The 19,152-nt window shown below is 48.3% G+C and overlaps 1 protein-coding gene across 1 annotated transcript; it reads left to right on the top strand.

The window, feature by feature from the left end:
• Nucleotides 1–8,390: 8,390 nt before the first annotated feature.
• LOC125521055 (protein IRREGULAR XYLEM 15) lies at nt 8,391–10,021 on the top strand. Its single transcript, XM_048686116.2, has 2 exons — nt 8,391–9,426; nt 9,535–10,021. Exons 1-2 carry the CDS (start codon nt 8,681–8,683, stop codon nt 9,812–9,814), a joined length of 1,026 nt encoding a protein of 341 aa, XP_048542073.1. The 5' UTR covers nt 8,391–8,680; the 3' UTR covers nt 9,815–10,021.
• The last annotated feature ends 9,131 nt before the right edge of the window (nt 10,022–19,152 follow it).

The raw sequence follows: 19,152 nt of genomic DNA, 5'->3' as shown, positions 1-19,152 counted from the left end.
CGGCCACCATCTGCACCTCCAACATGGCTTTCTCCTCTAGCTCCTTCTTCTTCTTCTCAAGTTCTTCCTCCTCCACTTGTTTCTGGTACACCTACTTGTCCACCCTACCATCCTGCCAATCAAATATCTTGGATACATCATAAACAAGCTTGGTGTACTCAATGCAAAGCTTGTCATTTTCAGTCCTAAGCTTGGCCAACTCCCTTTCATGCTCACTCTTAAGCCTGGCCAACTCCTTCTCAAACTTTTCCTTGTCATGTACCCTTCCAAAGTTCTGCTCATGGAACATCTCCCATAGCTTGCACAAACATCTCTGAAGAACAGTTGGCCAAGGCCCATCAACCCACTCTACAATACCACAATTCACACCATTTTCCTGCATTTGTAAATGTGATAAGTTATTACAAAAGGACTAGTACCTTATTTCAATTCCATGATTAACTTGATAAACTTAAGATTTTCTAACTATTAATAACATAAATGAGATATGATAAGTTATTACAATGCCATGATTAAGTTTCCAAAGTGACAAAAATATATATGTGTCTGTCATATCAAACAAACTGCTGCATCATATCAAACATCACTGAACATCCATAGCAAAAAACTTAATTGGCATCTAACCTAGACTGGGCAGCCATAGAAACGCCTCCCTGTTACAGGCCCTTCAAAAGCAACACGCTTAATAGGCCTCAGTTGGTGCAGAATGCATTTGGGATGAGCAAGCTCAAGTTGGCCACAGAAAAGGGGCTCCACAGTGGTGTCTGGTTCCTCCTACAACCATAATAACCAACAAACACTGGTTTCAATCTGCACTCAATACCAGAATCAACTTGCACTGTTCATTAAATCCCCAAATCAGCATGAACCATAACACTGTACAGAGATGAACCCTAGGTTACCTCAATCCTACAATCAAACCCCACCCTCACTAATCAAGAACAGTATCACACACACAACAACAACACTACACTAAGCAACATCCATGGCTGAAGCCTAAGCTACTAGCACCTAACCCTAACCCTAACCCTAGGTGGCAAAGAACTTACCATAAGTCCCATGTCCATGCTGACAACCTCGCACTCCTCCTCCGAGCTGGTTTCCTCGTCGTTCCAGGAAGGCATTGCAGCAAGAAGGTCGACGGCCACCGGCCTCGAAGACGGCGCGCGGCGGCGAGCTCGTACTGGAGCAGGGGACTGGGAGCAGGGGAGTGAGCGAGCACGAGAGAGTGAGCGAGCGTGTGATCCCGACCGACCGAGCGGGTATATTTACCCCAGTTCTGACCGGGCCGGTCGGCTAACGACCGTCAACTGCCGCGCCGTGAGCGCGCGTGGCCACGTGGGCTGACAGATGGGCCCAGGCCGTCAGAAAAACGGTTAAATCGCTAGTCACCGCGGGTTTGGGTTTTTTGAAACAGCGGACCGCGCGTCTGGTAGCTTTCTGAGAAAATTTAAAAAGTGGTAGTTTTTTGGAACCCTAACCTGTAAACTAGTAGTTTTATGCTATTTACTCGACAAGTTGAGATGAACGGACCGGCATGTTCCGGCTAAATACCACAAATCAAAAGGTGATGGCTTCTCTTATCATGCTTGTCTGTTTGACCATCTGAAACAAAAGAGACGCTAGAGTTTTCAGAAGAAGAAAAAATCAACAGCGTCTTTCCACATCCTAAAACTTATTGAAGATGAGGCCAAGCTATGGGTCACCGCGGGAGTTACGCGCTTGAGCAAGACCGTACCCGGAGAGTAATTCTGTATGTGGTTTTCCTTTGACGGGCTATGTTATGAAACCGGTATTGCGTACCCTAAACTCCTTAATTATCGGATGAGGCAAAGCCTTTTGCCTCGGTCTAAAAAGGAAATACTGCTCGATCCACTCTTTGAGGTGCAAACTGAAAGTCAGTGGTGTCAGCCAAGAGCACTGAGCCGCACAAACAATTTACGCACAACAAGATTCCATTGCGAGATAAACAACGAGGTCAACAGGATAACAGTATTCAAGATCTGATAAGCCACCACACTGTCACTCTACCAGTGACCGACAACACCATTCAAGAGCAGATCCGCAAAGGGCTCGAGCCTTTGCAGTTCCCACCACGCCGTTGCATCGCTTCTGAAACCCATTGACTATGATGGTCTATCATCAGACACCACCACCACGCAGCCTAGTACCCCTACATACTACACCAAGTAGCATCTTCTTATGTTAATCTACACTAAGCACCGGTAGCATCATCTTTGCACGGCGGCAAACATTCTTGGGAAGCCGCCATAAGAATACTCCCGTCAATGTTAACACCAAGGCGCACCGTGCTGCTTTGATGGTCCACGTGCTGCGTTGCTGTCGATCGATCCCCGGTGCAAAGATTCTGGGCGAGCAGTATTTTACGCCGCTCCAGATTAATCAGTGCTGTTGATGCGTATAGTACGCTTGCTTTCCTTGATCTGCATTCTAGATGGCTTAAACTAAACTGACAGTGGGAGATACCTATCCTTTAGGTGCTTCTTGTCGGGCTTTAGCCTTTACCGCAAGGCTAGTGATAATATCATAGTGCTACAGTTGTTTCATTCTGGGGTCTAGGATGAGCAAATGCGATTTGGTACGCATGTTTTGGAAAAGATTGCGAATTTTTAAAGAAAAGTGGCTGTATCAGGTAGGGCGCTAAATTCTCTTGATTCATGATTGGTCTTAGAGCATCTCCAACAGCCGCCCAATGCGCGGCGCCCAAAAAACGGGTTTACAGCGCGCAAGTAGATTTTTTTAGGACGCTAGAAGACGTTTGCTCCAACAAGCGCTGCAAAATATACTGCGCGCGCGAGTACAACGGTCCCAATCAAGCGGTCCCATCTGCAGCAGCCCAGAGTTTGCAGTGCGCGCGACCGGGCGCACTAAATATGCTGCGCGCGCTGCCTTTTTGATGCACGCGCTGCATTAGTTATAGCGCGCGCGCTTTTTGTGCGGCTGCTGGAGATTCCAAACCGGGTCCGCGCACGCTAAAAGCAGTTTTTATACCGCGCGGCGCTCATATAGCGCTTCTGTTGGAGATGCTCTTATGGATAGAAAGTTTTACCATATCCTGCAAGGGGCCAGGCTCAACCCACAAACGCACCGCCAGTTCTGCCAGATCCAACAGTTTTAGTTTTTTCTTAGTTATAAATCTTTGTAGAGATTTGACTTCACCTACCATTAACTACTTTGTTTTATAAACTACTTTTGCTTCAAAAACTGTAAACTCTATTTGAGGGGCAACATTATCTTTTTTCGAGGGTAGAGATGCAGCATTGAACCTCAGCCCCATTGACAAAGTAAAAATTAGGACTTGGATACAATTAATCTCGTGTCTGCATTAGCAAAAAATCACAATTGTGTGTTCATAAAAGATACAAAAAATACAGGGTTGTAACATATTGGGCACAAACTTGCTTTTGTGGTTTTCATAATAAAAATATGACAATTTATGGCATGCATAAAAAAAGAGTTACTGTATCTACCCCTACCCCATCCCTATGGCTCTCCCTTATGATTTGCTCTTCAACTCTCATTGTGGTTTTGGTACCAGATTGAGTTATATGTACAAATCTCTACTAGTGTACCCTAGTCGCCATGTGACTAACAACAAGGGGAGATAATAAAAAGTCTATCTAGTTTAAATCTGTGTGCTCTACTTTTGCAACGAAATATACATATACTCCATCTGTTCATAAATACTTGTCTTTCTAGGCATTTCAATAAATGACTGCATACGGAGCAAAATAAGTGAATCTACACTCTGAAATATGTCTACATACATCCGTATGTAGTTGTCATTTGAAATGTCTAGAAAGATAAATATTTAGGAACGGAGGGAGTATTTGTTGGGAAAAATTGTATAAGAGGCACCAAACTGCAACATAAGCGTGAGGTTCGATCATAAACGCCAAGTGTTCCATATGCGGGCAAGGAAAGGGGATGGATTCCACAACGTTGTTGAATGTACAAATTAAGGCAAGAGACTTCTGAGCACCTCTTCAGTTGGATTGAAAAGTATCGACGGAAAATTGCTTTGTGGCAACATGGCCAGACTAGCTACTCCTCATGGTGCAGTTGGAACAACCGGCAAATGTGGCATTTGTGGAATGACCTTGTATTTGATGTTGGTCAAGCATTGATGTCCTTCCTATAAAACCCACTGAAGTTATGTGAAATGTGAATAAAAGAATATAGGCATTGAAACAATATTCATATTCCTAGAGTGTATTTTAATATTAGGGAACGGATATTTCTACTAGTGTGTATGGACATGTTTTCAGTCTTGTACAATGCAAGGAGTGTGGTTGAAGACCTCTTAAGCAAAAAAAGGGTAAAGCAAGACTATTGAATTCATGCACCAGCCAGTTGTTTCAAAAGTTTGAACTGATGGAGAGATGCGGGCAATATATAGGTCATTTTAGTACTTGCGTGATCGATGTAGGCCGCATAATACTTTTTTTAATACTATGTTGGCAGGGTCGTGAACTCAAGACCTCATGGCTCGGATATCATATTGAATCCGTGCATCAGCCAGTTGCTCCGAAAGTCCCAACTAGTGAAGAGAGGCGAGCAATATATTTTACAAAGATAACGTGTTTAATGTCATACACTCGTTTACTTATGTTTTGAGTCATATGAAACCACTACTATTATGAGGAGTCAATGAAAATCAAGGAGGAGGAGGGGGGGGGGGGGTGCTTAAAACACATCCCAAGTTATCATGGAAAGTTTTTTTCAACCCAGAACCATAGAACGAAGGCCATGTGGTATTTTCAGTACTAAATAAACCAAATATTTATAACAAAGTTATATTAAAAATATCTCTGTCGAAGAGCTATCAATTGTTATTTTTCCAACATTATGAACAACATTTACAGTGTAGAAGCCGGAATTGTGACTAGACCATCGCAGATGACTGTCAATCCAACTTTTAGTATGTTGCTAGTGGTACTCTTCGTGGGATTTGAAGGCTTCAAGCTAGCCTCCAGACCCAGATGTTTGGCGGAGCTAGACAACATCTGCTTGGTTCAATGAGGCGGGGGGGGGGGGGGGGGGGGGGGGGGACCCACTGCTTCGTATGGTTAAAAAAAATTGTGGGATTTGAATTGCAGAGATTGTCATAGTATTGTACGCGCTCATGGAATGTTGGAGTCGCCGGTAGCTAGGTTAGGTTCTTCTTTGTCTTTGGGTTGGTGTTTGGCTGTTTCTTGGACGCGTTTGTGCAGGGAGTTAGATTTTTTCTATATGTAGACATGATTGATTAATTAAAAAGAAGAGAGTTGCCTATTTGCCTGTTTATCTGAAATACCTGACGGAAACTGCGCGAGCTAGAAATTTACATTTAGACGGGAGGGAGCTAAGGATTAGGGAACCCACACGTTGCTTAGTTCACATAAAAGGAAGGTCAGACATTGCAGTTCAAATTAGCTCGGTGGTACTCTTGGGGATATTATACAGGCGTCTAGTCTTGGCCCGGGGCTCGTTTCCATCATGGCTCCGTCACCGGAGACGTTGACGGCCCTGAGAATCATCATTCTTAATCAGCCACATGAAAGACTGTACTCCTAACCACACAAGCCCTCCTCCTCCCCCCTTCCCTGGGAAGAATATAAAAGCGTTTGGCACAATGCCGGCACACCCACGGAGGAGCCGGGTCCAAAGGACGAAACCGACGCAACATGTAGATGTAGAGCAGAATTCGCACTAGTAATGCCAAATGGCTCAGGAACCCGCATGTAGCGTCATGAGGCCTGGCAGCCACATCGCACATCCGCATGTACGCCCATCTGTCCGTGCCGTGCGTGCCGGCGTCGATCGATCGTCTGACCGCGGAGCACTTGAAGGCGACGCGGCGCCGGCCGGCCGGGCGGTGGCGCGGGCGTGTCAGGCGTCCCGTGGCTTTAATTCTAATCCAAGCGTATGCCGCTCCCCCTGATAATGTCTCCGCATCCAACCGCATTCATCCATTCAATGCCACCTGCCGCCGATAGCTTCTTGGGCATGTTTTGGGAGGCGGCACCAAACACTGAAGGCATCGCATCACCCTAACTTCATTGCTGAATGCTCACTCGTAGTAGTACCGATGGGCGCATGGCACAGCTTTCCTTTGCTGACGACTCCCCAACAGGGCGGTTCGTCCTTCCCGTCGGCAGCAACGCGACCGCCCACATGACCCATGGCCGTGCTCCTCTATGTATTGCCGGCTTCTGAGACAGTTTTGGGTGGCTCCTCTTCGGTCCTGCGCGTCTCGAAATGTAGAGGAGGCCGTATTGGCCGTATGAAATACGGCGCGGTGTTGCTTCAGATTACGTATACGTCGGTCAGTCGACGTAGACCTGGACCGCGCGTGTAGCGTCCAAATCCTTGTCGTGGTGGTGCCCTGGGTTTTGTGCAACCCAAGTGAAGGCAGAAAGCGACGGATTTTCGCTGCGCCGATCACATCAGCTTTCCGCCCCGTCCAAGCCGCAACGAGCCACCCAGAACGGGAGTGATTTTCCACGGAGCAAAAAGTTGCACTATACGGTGACGGGACCCAAAGTCGAGACCCCAACAAAGTCCCACAAAGTCCTCGCTTGATTAACGCCGGTCGCGTCCACGGGCCAAAACGTTGCCATCGAATCAACATGTGGTTGAAATGGTTAGGTGGACAGTGGTATCTCAACCCATCAGGATTCAAATCCTGGTGCTCGCATTATTTCTGGATTTATTTCTGGATTTTCGGCGATGTGCTTTCAGTGGGAGGAGACGTTCCCGTCAACGACGAGGCGCCTACGGTGACTTCATAAATCTCAAAATGATATGCCGGCTCAGTCTCTCGGAGGTGCTCATAGGGGTAGGGCGTGCGTGTGTGCGTTTATATGAATGAGTGTATGCATATGTATATAAGCGTTTGTGTCTGTACTGATGCTCAAAAAAAAAACGTTGCCATCTCGACGTGCCCTCGGCGCCGAGGAGATACTAAATATGGCACCGCGTAATTCCTATTGTACTTATGTGTACGTGTTATAAGAGCAAGGTGTTCGTCTAAGAAAAAGCAAGTGCCACTTTTCTTAACTGGCAATACTACGAACACCAAAAATAATACTAAGCATTACATCAAGATTTATAGACCACCTGACGATGAGTGAGTACAGGCACTTGAGCGAGGTGTCGCCCCTTCCTAGCTGGAGCCGGACAAAGCTTATTATACCAGCATTCCCCTGCACAAAAGACCTCGCTTGGTCCCCGAAGGCACGAGTATTGTACATGCTCTGATTTTATTTTGTTTTGTTGTGCACGGGTGCGTATGTATTGTGTCCCCAATTAACCGGACAACTCTTTTGTTATTTTATAAAATGACAGAGCTCATGCGCTTGCCTCGGCGAGCATGCATTTCGAATAACAGTGTCAATTCGTTGCGACGGTCCATCTCATGTTTTGCATCCTTATCTTCGCCGCTATAGCACCCCATCATCGACAAGCGCTACACCTTCTTCATCTTTGTTGTATACTATTCCATGACTTTGATTGACTCGTGTTTCCTCATGTGTAAACGGTGATATCAAAACTTTGAGCATAATCGTAGGACCATCTAGTATCTATAAGTTGTCTACAAAAATGACTTGGTGTCAGCCGATTTGACCGAATTGTTGGATTAACATCATCTAGCCCAGCCGGTCGGTTCTTCCTGCCGATGACTCCTCACCCAACAAACAACAACAGCCACTATCCCACACATGCAAAAATCAATAAAGCTCAAAGGCCTTGTCGAACGTAAGGTGCTTAGAAGAGGTGCATAAAAAAATACTAGCGCTGGTGTTTATTTGTAGAGGTAAACATTTAATTGGGCACCTCTTTTATAGAGGTAAGCATCAATGTTTAAAAATATATTTTACCAAGCACTCCTCTAAGGGCTTCTTTGATTCAAAGGAATTCTATAGGATTTTTGGAGAATTGAAATCCTTAAGAATTTTTCCTGTGTTGGTCCTTTGATTCATAGGATTGGATCTCATAGGAATTTTTCCTATGGAATCTTTTGTACTACATTTCATAGGAAATCTAACATCCACTCCAATCTCTTTTTACAATTTTTTTGTTTTTCCTGTGCTATCAAACACTCCATGCTAATCCTGTAGGATTCATGTGTGCATGCCACTCCAACCCTATACTTTTCCTATTCCTACGATTTGAAAATCCTGCAAATCAAAGAGAGCCTCAACACCTTGCAATGTACAAAGCCCAGGTCAACTTATGCCAAATTGTTACCCGAAAGACTACTCATTTTTGCTGCCGCCCGCTACAGTACTTGGGTTACTACAAATCTTTGACTCCGTGGAGACCTTGGGGCCGGACTGCCAGAAACACACACGAAACAGACCCGAGACCCACCGCAACCCCCGGCGGGATCGATTTCCCCTTCAACCTACCAACCCGACCCAGCCCACCCGCGGCCGGCCGAGCAGACCCATCCCCTCCCCTCCCTCCTCCACCGGCATTGCTTCCCCTCCACCTCCACCCCCACCCACACCGCCACCGCCTCCTCCCTCCCCATAACTATCCCAGCCCACTCGCTGTCACCCGGAGCAGATCGATCCGGGCGGCCGCCTCAGATTGCCGTTCTTCAGTCCAATCCGTATCGCCGCCGCGTTTCTTGGTCGGGCGGCTGGTTGGCGGGGAGGGGGGCAGGCGGGGGATGAAGGGGCTGGGGGGCGGGCCGAAGGTGCTGCTGGTGCACTCCTCGTCCAACAAGCCGTCCGGCGGCGGGTCGGGGTCGCCGTGGATGGGGCGGCGCCGGCTGTGGCTCTTCGTCTTCCTGGCCTGCTTCGCGTGCGTGTCCCTCGCCTCGCTGCTCTCCGCCGCGCGCGACGCGTCCTCGGCCGTCGGCGCCAGGCGGAGGGCCACGGGGTCGGCTTCGGGGGCCAGGCTCGCAGTGTCGGCGGGCGCGCGGAGGGCCGCGGCTGCGAAGGGGGATGAGGCGGCGGGGCCGGGGCTGCCGGCGTACGTGTTCGACGCGCTGGTGCAGTACGCGGCGGTGGGCGGCAACACGTCCGGGAGCATGCCGGCGGCGGACGTGCGCGCCATCGCGGCGGCGCTGAAGCGGCGGGCCCCCTGCAACCTGCTGGTGTTCGGGCTGGGCGGGGAGACGCCGCTGTGGCGCGCGCTCAACCACGGCGGGCGCACCGTGTTCCTGGACGAGAACCAGTGGTACGTGTCCCACCTGGAGGGGCGGCACCCGGGGCTGGAGGCCTACGACGTGGCCTACACCACCACCGTCCGCGAGTTCCCGGACCTCCTCGAGGCCGCCCGCGCCGCCCGCGCCGCCGAGTGCCGCCCCGTCCAGAACCTCCTCTTCTCCGACTGCCGCCTCGCCATCAACGACCTCCCCAACCAGCTCTACGACGTCGCCTGGGACGTCATCCTCGTCGACGGCCCGCGCGGGTAGGCATCCAAGATCCAATTTTCGTTTTTTGGGGATCAGATTTCTCGCTCGAGCAGAGGAAGCAGGGCCCTGACTGAATCTCGTCGGGTTTTGAATGATGGTGGCAGGTACACGGCGTCGTCGCCGGGGCGGATGTCGGCGATATTCACGGCGGGCGTGCTGGCGCGGGCGCGGAAGGAGGAGGGCGCGGCGACGGACGTGCTGGTGCACGACTACGAGCGGGAGGTGGAGCGGGCGTGCTCCAGGGAGTTCCTGTGCGAGGAGAACCGCGTGCCGGCGAGCAGCACGCGGTCGCTCGCCCACTTCGTCATCCGCGGCGGCCGCGCCGTCCGCCGGGACGCCTTCTGCGGCCGCGCCGCCGCCGCCACCGACACCGCCGCGCAGTAGATTAGAGAGAGATTTGTTTTCCTTTTCTCTTTTTTTTACTCCGGTAACCCATCCCTTCTCTCTCTCCTAGTGGTGTCTTTTTTACCGTCGTCTGATAGCCAATGATGATGTCGGCATGTGGTGAAAAAAGGGCGCCTGTGAAAGCTCGACCAAGCTGTAAAAATCGGTGATGAGAGGAATGAATTGCTGTGCTCACAGCTCACGCCATGGCCTCCGTTGCTCCTTTTCTCAGTGTATATTCTATTATGAATTTATTCCGCGTCGTCGGTTTTTCACGTCGCATGTGCACAAGACAAGAAGTGAACCGGAATGATTAACACCGGAGGGCACTACTGTATATTTTTGCCCCCAAAATGTGATGGGCAGTGGTGTCTTGGATTGAATTGCATTGATCGCATGGCGGCCCGGTCTAGTCGGCAGCACGGAGATGGGAGTGGCGACCGGTGGCACGGTGCTGCCATTACTGATGCAGCACGGCCGTCGACATGGTCGTGACTCGTGACGGGGAGCCAACTGCTGACGCGGACAGTGTACGCGAGGCGCTGCCGGCCCGTGGGGGCAGGTGTGTCACGCGGGCGGATGGTGATCGGCCGGCAGCCGTGCAGCGGTGACACGCACGGCGGCAGTGGGCGTATTGGCTGGCTGGCTGGCACCACGGATAGAGAGAGGGATCCTGGGCCTGCATCGCCTGAAATCGCTGTGGTTTTCTGTCTGCTTCGGTCGGGGCTGATGGACGGAGATGCCAAACGTCTTGTACACAGGGTGTTGTGGTGCACCCGATCTTGGGTTCACATGCTGTGAATCTTCAGAAAATTCCAAGCACACAATCTTTCAGATGATGGTCCCAGTTCACAGCCCGGTCTAGCTTAACCATTGTTTCTCCTGTTGTGTTTAAGGTTTCGATTGGAAATCTGCAGCATTCTAGCTATGTATATTGTGTCTACGTGTTGGTTGCTTTGTTCCTGAAACATATGTGCGCCTTTTCATTAGAAAAAAACACACAAGTATGCATCACCTCAACACGATAAAAACCTGGCCGCCAGAAAATAAAAAGAGCATTGGACGCCATTGCCCATTCAGGAGAGCAGATGCGCGATGTCACGTCTAGGACGAGTTACGAAATGAAGCGAAGAAAAGGAGAACAGGTTCCCGCCAAACCGAGCGGGGCGTCGGCTTCCGAGTGCGATGTAGCTAACCACTGTCCTCTTCTTCAGTTTGGGAAACCTGAGCTTGCTAGATCGGCCGGACGCATTAAGGCAGATACGTATGATGCGAGCACGGGAGGATCGTTGTATGCTGCTGGTCTCGTCTGCTCCGGCGGTCCAACAACGCACGTCGGATCGGATGCTGTACCGTCGGTGCCATCTCACTGTCAGTCCGCCTGGCGAACCTCCAGGTCACGCGGGAATCGCACGCCATGTAACCTCACCAATATAAAATGTCTGATCGGCGAAGCACGATCGACGAAGGTTTGGCGTTTCCAATTGTGTATCCATGGCACCAACGATGCATGACATGCAACCGCTCAGCAGAAACTTCCTTCTTCTGACTAGCCAGCAAGGTTCGGCAGTCGGCATCCTGAGTTGAATCCCATGTGTATGATATGATATGGTTTGATCGAGCCGCTCATTTGTTTGATCCGTGTGACTTTGGTCGGTTGTGTATGCATCCAAGTATGTTTGGTTCATGCCGTCGTATGCGTTGCCAAGTTTTGCCAACCATTGGCTGGCCAAACCTTTGTTGACAAAAAAATTAGGTAAGATTTGGCAGGGTAAATTTGTCCACTAAGCAACACATACCCTAATCCTTCCACATGTACGTACGTGCAGAGAGTCCTCGCTTGATGTCTACTCATTTGTCGTACTAATCCCTGTATTTGATCGGTAGAATATAAATTTCTCTGGGTCTATTCATAGATGTTCTGCTATATTTTCAGTTTTGTCACGTTGGTCCTTACGTGATTTGTACTTTGATCTTTATGATATAAATGAGACACGTATTGCCATGCCAAAACAAGATCCTATTCGGTATAATATTAATTATCCCATTTTAGGGGGATATTAATTATCCAATTTATAATCAACAATAGAAAATTCCTCTTTCAGAAATAATCAATTCATCGAGAGAGCGGCTAAATGGCTCCCGAGCTCATCTGCTTATGCGCATGAACAGTAAAATCAAAAGAAATACTAGAAAAATTCAAAAAAAAAAATCTATTTTTATACATGAAAGATGTGTTAGAGTGTGAGGTCTGTACTAAATTTCAACTAATTTGAACATCTAAGCAGCTCTCAGAAAGGAAAAGGATCCGTGAAAAAGTTCACTATTCGGGAGGCCATCAACTTTTCCAGTGTGATGACGGGAGAATATATAGTATTCGCTATACTCACATGGTTTAATGTTAAAATAAAAGTTAAGTGAAATGTTTCAATTTTTTTAAAAGGTGAATGTTCATTAGACACGTGGCTACAATCCCTAAAATGTCAAATATAAATTGGAAACATACATAGGGAAATAAAAATGACAAAACCAACATTTTTTTATTTTACATGTTTGTGGAATTTAAATTCATTTTTTTAAGATGGGAGGACACCTATGAGTCTTTGGAGCACGTGATGCTTTCCCGTATTGAGGATATCTCCAACACAGACCCTCAAAACGCCCACAATCATTCAGATTGGAAGGTTCGAGTGTGATTTATCATCCAACGTGGCACCCATTGATTCAAGAACTGATTCAGATGCCTATTTTCTCGTAAACTGGATGCAAATAAGGGGGCGGGGCTTGCAGGAGGCTGGGCCAATGCCACAAATATGTCCGACACCCCGGACCCACCAGAAAAGCCTCTCTCTCGTTCACGTCCTCTCCCCTGTGAAGCGATTGTCACGCATTTATGCCGGCCAGCGCCGCTCTAGAGCACCAGCGCCGCATTGATGCCGGACAAGAGCGGACATGGCCTCGCACTAGAGCCAACGTTGAAGTGGCGCGCCGGGTGAGAGCGTCGCGCCACGCCGTATCCCTATGTAGGCACCTTCCCTTGGCATGCAAACGTCACCCGCCCATCCGCTCGCCGGCATTAAACAATCACGGTTTCCTAGAAACCTACTCCGACGTTCGTCCGCTCGCTGATATTAATATGTGGCACGGTTGGCCTGGCCGATACCCACTATTTATACGTGGACAGGCTCCCAACAAGATCCACACCACACCTTCACTCCTGATCCCCTCTGTGCACCACGTTCGCCATGGCCTTGAGCTCGAAAGCATAGTGGGGCAACCTCTCCACCGAACAGAAGCAGGAGTTATCCGACATTGTGGCCGTCTGTCAGGCCCGCCGAGACAACCGAATACAGTCTGACCTACTGGCTAGCTCTCCGGAGGACACCGACGCCGACGAGACGACGGACGAGGCGGCCGACAACGAGCCAGTGCTAACGCCCACACCAGTCCATGCCGGCATCTCATCGGAGCAGGCATGGTGTTAGAATTGTAGTTATACACGGTCTCTTATATTGTATTGCCTTCTAATTGTACATGTATTCTCTTATAAATATAATACAAAAGCCACCCCTAGAGGGTACGACCCTTCATCCAAAATATTCTAAACCTAATATGGTATCAGATTAGGTCGTGATTAACTCACGCTTCCGCCGCCGCCGCTACCGCCGCCGCCGCCGCCGCGATGTCCTCCACTACCGCCCCTCCTCAAGCTCCTCGTCTGGGTTTTCTCTTCCTGCAACTCTCTCGACGCTGCTTGCCGGCGTCACAACTGCTGCTGGGACATCCGCGTCGTTCCCAACGTTGCTGCTGGCCCGATGTTCTCTCAGCTGCCGGGCCATGCTTTCTTCAACACCAACACCATCATGCCAACACTCCTCTCCACTGGGTCTGCCTCGTCCGCCATCATCAACCACGAAGGGCTCAGCTCCCAGATCGGGCAACTCCTGCCTAGCTACTCCAACGGACCTGCTGCATCGGCCATCGTAAACCACGGGGGGAGGGCCTATGCCAACTCCCAGATCGGACAGTCCATGCCTGCCTCGGCTCTACCCGACCTCGCAGTCCAGTCGGCAGGCGAGGCGCCTCTGCCGCCTCCATTTCACTTCGGCCATCTTCTCACCGTCAAGCTCTCGGCTGACAATTACATCTACTGGCGTGCGCAGCTCCAACCTCTCCTTCGCAGCCATTATCTCGAGGGTTTTATTGATGGGACATTGCCGTGCCCCACGCTATTTGTCTCACAGACTATGACTGCCAGTACTCATGTCACGGTGCTCAACTCGGCGTACCGAGCCTGGATCGCCCAAGATCAAGCGATCCTCTCCGCCATCCGGTCCTCTCTCACCGACGCTGTGTCCGGCATGGTTCTCTTTGCCACCACGTCTCAGGATGCGTGGTCCATTCTTGATGGGAGTTTTGCATCTCAGTCCACGGCGCGCTCTATGGCTATTCGTGGTCAACTCCAGGACTTGAAGAAACAGGATCTCTCGGCCTCGGTCTACTTCAACAAAATCAAGTCTCACGCCGATACGCTCACCTCCATCGGAAAACCGCTCGGCGATGAGGAGTTTACTTCGTTTGTGCTCAACGGTCTTGACAGTGACTATGACCCTCTTGTTGAGGCGGTCCATGGCCGTGAGACACCGATTGCTCCTCGTGATCTCTATGCTCGTCTTCTTGGAACGGAACAACGCATCAAGACTCGTCGGTCTGCAGAGGTCAAACTGTTGGGAAACGTAGCATAAATTCAAAAAATTTCCTACGTGTCACCAAGATCAATCTATGGAGTCATCTAGCAACGAGGGAGGAGTGGATCTACATACCCTTGTAGATCGCGCGTGGAAGCATTCAAGAGAACGGGGTTGATGGAGTCGTACTCGTCGTGATCCAAATCACCGATGATCCTAGCGCCGAACGGACGGCACCTCCGCGTTCAACACACGTACGGAGCAGCGACGTCTCCTCCTTCTTGATCCAGCAAGGGGGAGGAGAGGTTGATGGAGATCCAACAACACGACGGCGTGGTGGTGGAAGTAGCGGGATTCCAACAGGGCTTCGCCAAGCGCTGCGGGAGGAGGGAGATGTGTCATGGGAGGGAGAGGGAGGCGCCAGGGCTTAGATTGGATTGCCCTCCCTTTCCCCCACTATATATAGGGCCAAGGGAGAGGGGGAGGGCGCAGCCTTGCCCCTTCCTCCAAGGAAGGGTGCGGCCAGGGGAGGAGTCCCTCCTCCCCAAGGCACCTCGAAGGTGCCTTCCCCCTTTAGGACTCTTCCTTTCCCTCTTCTCTTGGCGCATGGGCCTCTTGGGGCTGGTGCCCTTGGCCCATATAGGCCAAGGCGCACCCCCTACAGCCCATGTGGCCCCCCGGGGCAGGTGGCCCCACCCGGTGGACCCCCGGGACCCTTCCGGTGGTCCCGGCACAATACCGGTGACCCCGAAACTTGTCCCGATGGCCGAAATAGCACTTCCTATATATAATTCTTTACCTCCGGACCATTCCGGAACTCCTCGTGACGTCCGGGATCTCATCCGGGACTCCGAACAACTTTCGGGTTACCGCATACTAATATCTCTATAACACTAGCGTCACCGAACCTTAAGTGTGTAGACCCTACGGGTTCGGGAGACATGCAGACATGACTGAGATGACTCTCCGGTCAATAACCAACAGCGGGATCTGGATACCCATGTTGGCTCCCACATGTTCCACGATGATCTCATCGGATGAACCACGATGTCAAGGACTTAATCAATCCCGTATACAATTCCCTTTGTCCAGCGGTACGATACTTGCCCGAGATTCGATCGTCGGTATCCCAATACCTTGTTCAATATCGTTACCGGCAAGTCTCTTTACTCGTTCCGTAACACATCATCCCGTGATCAACTCCTTGGTCACATTGTGCACATTATGATGATGTCCTACCGAGTGGGCCCAGAGATACCTCTCCGTCACACGGAGTGACAAATCCCAGTCTCGATTCGTGCCAACCCAACAGACACTTTCGGAGATACCTGTAGTGTACCTTTATAGCCACCCAGTTACATTGTGACGTTTGGCACACCCAAAGCACTCCTACGGTATCCGGGAGTTGCACTATCTCATGGTCTAAGGAAATGATACTTGACATTAGGAAAGCTTTAGCACACGAACTACACGATCTAGTGCTATGCTTAGGATTGGGTCTTGTCCATCACATCATTCTCCTAATGATGTGATCCCGTTATCAACGACATCCAATGTCCATGGTCAGGAAACCGTAACCATCTATTGATCAACGAGCTAGTCAACTAGAGGCTTACTAGGGACATGGTGTTGTCTATGTATCCACACATGTATCTGAGTTTCCTATCAATACAATTCTAGCATGGATAATAAACGATTATCATGAACAAGGAAATATAATAATAATCATTTTATTATTGCCTCTAGGGCATATTTCCAACAGTCTCCCACTTGCACTAGAGTCAATAATGTAGTTCACATCGCCATGTGATTAACACTCACAGGTCACATCGCCATGTAACCAACATCCAAAAAGTTTACTAGAGTCAATAATCTAGTTCACATCACTATGTGATTAACACTCAATGAGTTCTGGGTTTGATCATGTTGCTTGTGAGAGAGGTTTTAGTCAACGGGTCTGAACCTTTCAGATCCGTGTGTGCTTTACAAATCTTTATGTCATCTCCTAGATGCAGCTACCACGCTCTATTTGGAGCCATTTGAAATAACTGTTCTACTTGGAGTTATTCTAAATTGTTGCTCCATTATACGTATCCGGTATCTCTACTCAGAGCTATCCGGATAGGTGTTAAGCTTGCATCATCGTAACTCTTTACGACGAACTCTTTTGCCACCTCCATAATCGAGAAAATTCCTTAGTCCACTAGTTACTAAGGATAACTTTGACCGCTGTCCTGTGATCCATTCTTGGATCACTCTTGTACCCCTTGACTGACTCATGGCAAGGCACACTTCAGGTGCGGTACACAGCATAGCATACTGTAGAGCCTACGTCTTAAGCATAGGGGACGACCTTCGTCCTTTCTCTCTATTCTGCCGTGGTCGAGCTTTAAGTCTTAACTTCATACCTTACAACTCAGGCAAGAACTCCTTCTTTGACTGATCCATCTTGAACACCTTCAAGATCATGTCAAGGTATGTGCTCATTTGAAAGTACCATTAAGCGTTTTGATCTATCCTTATAGATCTTGATGCTCAATGTTCAAGTAGCTTGATCCAGGCTTTCCATTGAAAAACACTTTCCAAATAACCCTATATGCTTTCCATAAATTCTACGTCATTTCTGATCAACAATATGTCAACATATATTTATCAGAAATTCTATAGTGCTCCCACTCACTTCTTTGGAAATACAAGTTTCTCATAAACTTTGTATACACCCAAAATCTTTGATCATCTCATCAAAGCATACATTCCAACTCCGAGATGCTTACTCCAGTCCTTAGAAGGATTGCTGGAGCTTTGCATACTTATTAGCATCTTTCAGGATTGACAAAACCTTCTGGTTGTATCACATACAACCTTTCCTCAAGAAAATGTCGAGGAAACAATGCTTTGACATCCTATCTGCAAGATTTCATAAATAATGCAGTAGTTGCTAATATAATTCCAACAGACTCTTACCATCGCTACGAGTGAGAAAGTCTCACCGTAGTCAACTCCTTGAACTTGTCGGGAAACTTCTTAACGACAAGTCAAGCTTTCTTAATGGTGACACTTACCATCATTGTCTGTCTTCCTTTTAAAATCCATATGTACCCAACAGCCTTACGACCATCAAGTAGTTTTTCCAAAGTCTACACTTTGTTTTCATACATGGATCCTCTCTCGGATTTTATGGCCTCGAGCCATTTATCGGAATCCGGGCCCACCATCGCTTCTCCATAGCTCGTAGGTTCATTGTTGTCTAGCAACATGACTTCCAAGACAGGATTACGCACCACTCTGAAGTAGTACACATCCTTGTCATCCCACGAGGTTTGTTAGTGACTTGATCTGAAGTTTCATGATCACTATCATAAGCTTCCACTTCAATTGGTGTAGGTGCCACAGGAACAACTTCCTGTGCCCTGCCACACACTAGTTGAAGAGACGGTTCAATAACCTCATCAAGTCTCCACCATCCTCCCACTCAATTCTTTCGAGAGAAACTTTTCCTCGAGAAAGGACCCGATTCTAGAAACAATCCCTTATTGCTTTAGGATCTGAGACAGAAGGTATACCCAACTGTTTTGGGTGTCCTATGAAGATGCATTTATCCGCTTTGGGTTCGAGCTTATCAGCCTGAAACTTTTTCACATAAGCGTCGCAGCCCCAAACTTTTAAGAAATGATAGCTTAGGTTTCCCTAAACCATAGTTCATACGGTGTCATCTCATCGGAATTACGTGGTGCCCTATTTAAAGTGAATGCGGTTGTCTCTAATGCCTAACCCATAAACTATTGTGGTAATTCGATAAGAGACATCATGGTATGCATCATATCCAATAGGGTGCAGTTATGATGTTCGGACACACCATCACACTATGGTGTTCCAGGCTGTATTAGTTGTGAAACAATTTCCACAATGTGTTAATTCTGTGCCAAACTCGTAATTCAGATATTCATCTCTATGATCATATCATAGATCTTTTATCCTCTTGTCACGACGATCTTTCAACTTCACACTGAAATTACTTGAACCTTTCAATAATTCAGACTCGTGATTCATCAAGTAAATATACTCAACATCTACTCAAATCATCTGTGAAGTAAGAACATAACGATATCCACTATACGCCTCAGCACTCATTGGACTGCACACATCAAAATGTATTACTTCCAACAAGTTGCTTTCTAGTTCCATTTTACTGAAAATGAGGCTTTCAGTCATCTTGCCCATGTGGTATGATTTGCATGTCTCAAGTGATTCAAAATCAAGTGAGTCCAAACGGTCCATTTGTATGGAGTTTCTTCATGCATATACACCAATAGACATGGTTCGCATGTCTCAAACCTTTCAAAAACGAGTGAGCCCAAAGATCCATCAACATGGAGCTTCTTCATGCGTTTTATACCGATATGACTTATGTGGCAGTGCCACAAGTAGGTGGTACTATCATTACTATCTTTTGGCATGAACATGTGTATCACTACGATCGAGATTCAATAAACTATTCATTTTAGGTGCAAGACCATTGAAGGTATTATTCAAATAAATAGAGTAACTATTATTCTCTTTAAATGAATAACCGTATTGCGATAGTCATAATCCAATCATGTCTATGCTCAACGCAAACACCAAATAACAATTATTCAGGTTTAACACCAA

Source organism: Triticum urartu, chromosome 7A (genome assembly GCF_056163025.1).
Source record: "Triticum urartu cultivar PI428250 chromosome 7A, HENAU_Tu73, whole genome shotgun sequence".
Taxonomy (NCBI): domain Eukaryota; kingdom Viridiplantae; phylum Streptophyta; class Magnoliopsida; order Poales; family Poaceae; genus Triticum; species Triticum urartu.
Note: the sequence above shows the minus strand (reverse complement) of the source record. Positions and strands in the feature narration are given on the sequence as shown.

Excerpts from the sequence above, each read along its gene's own strand:
- LOC125521055 (XM_048686116.2), top strand. The coding sequence starts at position 8,681 with ATGAAGGGGCTGGGGGGCGGGCCGAAGGTGCTGCTGGTGCACTCCTCG. Across the intron at positions 9,427-9,534 it reads CTCGTCGACGGCCCGCGCGG|GTACACGGCGTCGTCGCCGG; the intron begins GTAGGCATCCAA and ends TGATGGTGGCAG.